General features: G+C 44.6%; 1 protein-coding gene across 1 annotated transcript; it reads left to right on the forward strand.

Moving 5' to 3' along the window:
- The first annotated feature begins 339 nt into the window (after positions 1 to 339).
- Positions 340 to 5,240, forward strand: LOC124690001. The gene is made up of 5 exons (XM_047223449.1): positions 340 to 508; positions 1,947 to 4,005; positions 4,125 to 4,185; positions 4,264 to 4,487; positions 5,186 to 5,240. Exons 1-5 carry the CDS (start codon positions 340 to 342, stop codon positions 5,238 to 5,240), a joined length of 2,568 nt encoding a protein of 855 aa, XP_047079405.1.
- The last annotated feature ends 299 nt before the right edge of the window (positions 5,241 to 5,539 follow it).

Consider the following 5,539-nt stretch of genomic DNA (forward strand, 5'->3'; position numbering starts at 1 on the left):
GGCTAGCTGAAGCGACCGACACAAGAGAGGGAGCGACGCATATGATTGCCTGGACCTCGACCTCTTCCGCTTGTTCCCTGCCTCGGACCAGACCACGCCCCGCCTTTTCCACTTCACTCTCTCTCTCTCCCTCGCTTCTTCCCCGGTCAGTCGTCGGTCTTGCCGCTGCTCTGCTCTGCTCTTGGGCTCTTGCCTCTTGGCGCCTTGCGTTTGCTCCTGCTCTTCTTGGCGCTCCACCCATTGTTCGCCGGCTAATTTCTCGGCTTCTTCTTCCCCGGTCCCGGCATTGGCGCTGCCCGGTGAGCAGTGGTGAAGGAGGGACCACCGCGCGCGTCGTCGATGGAGGGAGAGGAGGGCGAGGGCGCTTCGTGTTCGGCGGCGGCGGCCGCACATCAGCAGAAGCGGCAGCAGGTGCGGGTGGTGCGCTGCCCCAAGTGCGAGAAGTTCCTGCCGGAGCTCCCCAACTACTCCGTCTACGTCTGCGGCGGATGCGGCACCACTCTCCAAGGTCTCTCTTCTTTCTTTCGCCCCCCCATCCTTCTTTTGTTTTGCATTTACCCTTACTGCTCTGAACTGTGTTCTGTATCTGTCTGTTCTTATCAGGCTGATTTTTATTTTATTTATTTATTATTTATATAATACTCTGTTGCATTAGCGTTCACGAATTCTTTCTCTGACTCAGTTCAGGGTTAATTGTGGTCACCTCCCACTCCTACATTGTGCTTGTTTCTCTAGTCAGTTTAGCATTCCAGCTGTAAAGATCTCATTTCTGCAGCTTCGTTTAGTAGGGCAATTTTTATCCCATCCTCTTAAAAGATTATGTTCTTCTCTTTATTTATTTTTGCCTTGAACTACGCAAAAGGTATTCTTTTGCTTTCATTCTTGTCTCCCCTGTGAATCTGATCTCATTTTTTCCTGAAAATGTTCAGAGTATCTGGGCAAATTTCATCCCCACCTCTTCAAGGTTTATCTTGCTTTCCTTCTTGTTTCCCCTCGCCACTATCTTTGCCTGTGAAACTAGTCTGATTTTTCCTGAAACAAAGTTGCGCGAGCTTTGATTCTTAGCCTATCGCCAAAGTTTGCCTTTTCAAATCTTAAACAGCGCCTGAAGGTTCAGAACTTGTGGGGAATGTGTTATAACATTTTCCTGTGTTTCTAAATGAGATATGTTCATAGATTTCCTTTTGACAGGCTGGAAATTATGCCTCGTCTGAAAATTTAGATTGGGTTGTCATTTTTGTCTAACATACAGCAATAATTATCACCTTTTTTTGCCTGCCCGTATTGTAAAAGCTGCTGCCGGTTGAATTTTATAGGTTCCCGAAGTGTTATGTCTTTTGTTGCATGTTTCCTGCAGTAGAGAAATAGTTGTCTCAAGTGCTGCAGAAACGTCTCATGCTTGCTCGACTCAAGTCTTGAAAATAATCGAATAGGTCTCCACTAAGAGCATCCACAGTGTTCCTAAAAGCCAAATATGCCACGTAATGAAAATGGCTTTCATGGCAAATAGCTAGATTTACCAGTGTGTAGATTGCCAAAAGAATATGTTCTCTTTCATGGCCCACAACAAAGAGAGAGACTAGCCACGCCCTAATACTTGGCTATGCCAATGTCTTCTACAATGGTGGGAACCAATGCCAAAAGCCAAATACAAGATCTGGAACCCCTATTTGGCATACACTGTGGCTGCCCTAACCTATGTCGGTTCCACCGTTTTCCACTTAAAATCCATGTATCTTTGCCTATTATTAGGAAATGTGAATCACACTTGTATGTTGCCATGTTTGTAGTCAGTGTTATAAGGAAACTCTGAGAAGAGGTGGCCTTGAAATGTAATAACAAGATTTATACCTATGGGAATTTTAATTTCTCTGTTGTTTCTGTCAAATTGCGCAGTAAGAAAGTACAGAAATAACTTTTTTTTTCTTCTCTGGACAATTTGACAGCAACGAAGAAATCAGCATCTGAGACTTCTTTGGAGAAATCTGATGTTGTGCATGTGAAGTACCTTGAAGTGCTGGAGAGTTTGCCAGAGAAGAAAGAAGAAGGACCGGTATTTGAAGCTAGCCTTGGAACTGTCCGAGAAGAAAACTCTGAAACTGTCCAAGCTACTGCACAAGAGAGATCAGTACCACAAAGAATGGTGTCTGAGCAGAGAGAGTTCAGATGCAATTCTGATGGTAACCAAATTCCAAGAGAGACAAGCACCTTGAAGTTTGAGGCCACACTTAGAGATGACAGCAGGGAAATCCGGGAAGCCAAGTACCGGCGCATACGTAATGAGGAGAAAGGAGAAGTAAAGCAGCCAGTGACACTAAGAGACAGATCCCCGAGGTCTGTAGTCGACAGCCTTCCTCCTAATGCTTATCCTGGTGAACATGCGTCCGAATACCATATGAAGTCAAGATTTAGAGATGCCAATGGTGCTGAGCATGCAGACAGGAGGAATATGGATGGCCCTAACAGTGTCAGTGGACTTAAGAAAGACCGTACTGAGCTTTTACGGGTGCTTGATGAGTTGAGGGATCAGGTGCAGAGATCTTGCGAGATCACCGAGAAGCCAAGTGGAAGTGCTTCCACAAATAGGGTGGCGGATGTCTCAAATTCGTGCGGTCCTCATGAACGGTTGAATCAGTTGCGGCATGCCTCACCTCAGTTACAGCGGAACAGTTCTCAGCACTCACCATCCTTGAATGGGCAAACTCCTGGCATTCCGCATGCTTATGCTTCAGTGCCCTCACAGCAAGATCTCCATGGATACAGAGAACCCGTCGCACACATGGGGGCTCCTTGCTATCCTGCTGGCCAATATCCATGGAGAAACTGCGACAACTATTTCTTTGGGCAGTATAATCATGACCCTCTCGTCTCTTACCACCACGATGGCTTCTACCACCAGCCTGCCTGCTCTTGCCTTCATTGTTACCACCGTGAGTTCTTAACTGTTCAGGGGGCTTCAATGGGTTTCAACCATCGCAGGGCGCCATATCTGATGAACAATCCTGGGGCGTACCCGGTTGACAGTTCTGTAATGTTTGGCATGCAGAATAACAACTTAAGAGGCCTCAATGCTTCGATGCAGCACAGTAACATGAGGGCCAACCTGAGCAAGAAACCTGCACAAAAATGTGAGCCAATTGCCTGCGGTGCCCCATTTACAATATGCTACAACTGTTATGAAGTGCTGCAACTTCCCAAGAAGTCTCCCTTGCCAGGGAAGGATGAGTACAAGCTACGTTGTGGGTCATGCTCGCATGCAATTGTGGTCAAGCTTGATGGAAGCAGGCTTGATGCTTCAGCACCTTCGCCAGTTTCACACATCTCCAGTGGTAGTAAAGTTAATTCCAGTGATGTCCAAGCAAGCATTGCAAATACTGCTATCGGTGAGAGAATGTTTCCACTTTACAGTTTTTCTGCAGGGAGTCATGGCTCTCAAGAAAGAGATCTACACTCAAACTCAAGTGACGCAGAGAAAAATCAAGGTGTATCTTCGTCATCTAGCATTTTTGAAGATGAGAACAGCCCTGCAAGATCTAATTCACAGAGAGGCACACCTGGGTCTAGGAATCTACCTGTCGAAGCCCAAGTCATTAGACGTGTTCCGAGTTTACCTCTTCGGGATCATTTTGGATATTCACCATCTGAGAGGGTGATCGATGGATCAGGAAAAGGAAGTAGAAGTACCCGGTCTGAACATGAGAAGACTGTATTAACTGAAAGTTTCAAACACAACACTATAAAAGATGTACGTGTAGTGAGTGTAATGGACTTGTCAGATGATGAGTACGAGGATCCTGACTACAGTCAAAATCCGGGCAATGGGACACAGCACGTAGATCGCCCTACAGTCTCAAAGTCGGGTGATTCATTCTTCACCAATCTCATAAAGAAAAGTTTCAAAGGCAATGGCAGGTCAAAGGTTTTCATTAATGGCTATCCCATCTCTGATCGTGCTGTTAGGAAGGCAGAGAAGATTGCTGGACCAATCTATCCTGGTGAATACTGGTAAATTGCACCTTCTATCTGCATCTAAGTAATTTTTTTATGGATTCTAGTTGTGGTGCAAAATATAACCTTCAGCATCATTGTCATTTGACATTTTGTTCTTATATCTTATTGCTTAGGTATGACTACCGTGCTGGCTTCTGGGGCGTAATGGGGCAGTCCTGTCTTGGCATGATACCTGTAAGAGTTCTTTACAAAATCTTTGCCTTACCCTGTCATATCTTGATCAAAACTCATAACTGGATTTCCTTGTTGCAGCCGTACATTCCAGAACTTAACTATCCTATGCCCAAGAATTGCGCCGGTGGGAATACTGGTGTATTCATCAACGGGAGAGAACTTCATCAGAAAGATTTCGATCTGCTCGTGGGTCGAGGTCTCTCGGAATCTCCTGACAGATCATATAAGGTCGAGATGTGTGGTAAAGTCTATGATGAAGTCTCTGGCGAAGAACTTTATTGTCTTGGCAAACTTGCTCCAACGTAAGCAACTATCAAATCTTTCCATTTCGCTTTACAGTTATAAGTTCTCAAGTGCAAGTGTGCAACGCTGCAACCTTCTTGCTCTACTCTAGTTTTATGTGGTGTGCTCATGCTCCTTTTAGTAAGCTTGTTTTAGCTATGGTCTTTTTTATTCGTATAAGCACTTGAAACTTGTTGTTGTGATCATCTTACTGCTGCTGTCAGGAAAATCTTTGTTTTGTTAGTTTGATTGATGATACTTTAGTACTATGTGTTTTATGTTGTCCGTCCTGCAAAATGTGGTAATTAAGCTTGACTAATTATGGAAAATGCTGCTATTTTTACCATACAAATACATTTCTGAAAATTCAGAAGTGGTTGAAGGCAATCTGTATATATGCTCAAGAAGTTATGACAATAACAAATGATAGGATCAAGCCCCCTATGCAGATAGATTAAAGGTCTTTTGGATACTTCCCTCCCGCTTCATGTTCCTCTATTGTTATTCGATTTACTCCTGACTACTGAAGTTGGGAAAGATCGATGTAGATGCTACATGAGTTTACATGGGCATAGAATTATGGGAACATACCCTATGTCAATGATACATGATTTGTCTGTTGTCTGTAATATCTGCCTTGAGCTATTGATTTGGTTGAAGTGAATTCATTGTTCGTTTGATACCTGGAGCTGTACTAACAATTGGTCTCCATGAACAGCGTGGAGAAAATGAAGCGCGGTTTCGGTATGCGCCCCCCAAGGATCATCCACTGAGGAAGAGGGTTCGTCGCGCAAGAACTGCGGCCTGGAGATAGCCCACGTTTTGGATTCCGCAGAATCATTTTCATAGAACTGTCTGGTTCTCCCCCTGTAGCTAAGCTGTGTGGAGTGTGTCATGCTTTTGCTGATTGCTGTTGTTCACTTGTTCTGCCTACCTAGATTACTAGATATATCATATATGTAACCAAACCTGCCTGAACTGATGGAAGAAAGATCAATGGAAAGCTATGTGTTTTTGGCTTGCTTTACCTGATATTACTCGTACAGTTTTGTTCGTGGAACGCTGTCCGCGA

Source organism: Lolium rigidum, chromosome 2, assembly GCF_022539505.1.
Source record: "Lolium rigidum isolate FL_2022 chromosome 2, APGP_CSIRO_Lrig_0.1, whole genome shotgun sequence".
NCBI lineage: Eukaryota > Viridiplantae > Streptophyta > Magnoliopsida > Poales > Poaceae > Lolium > Lolium rigidum.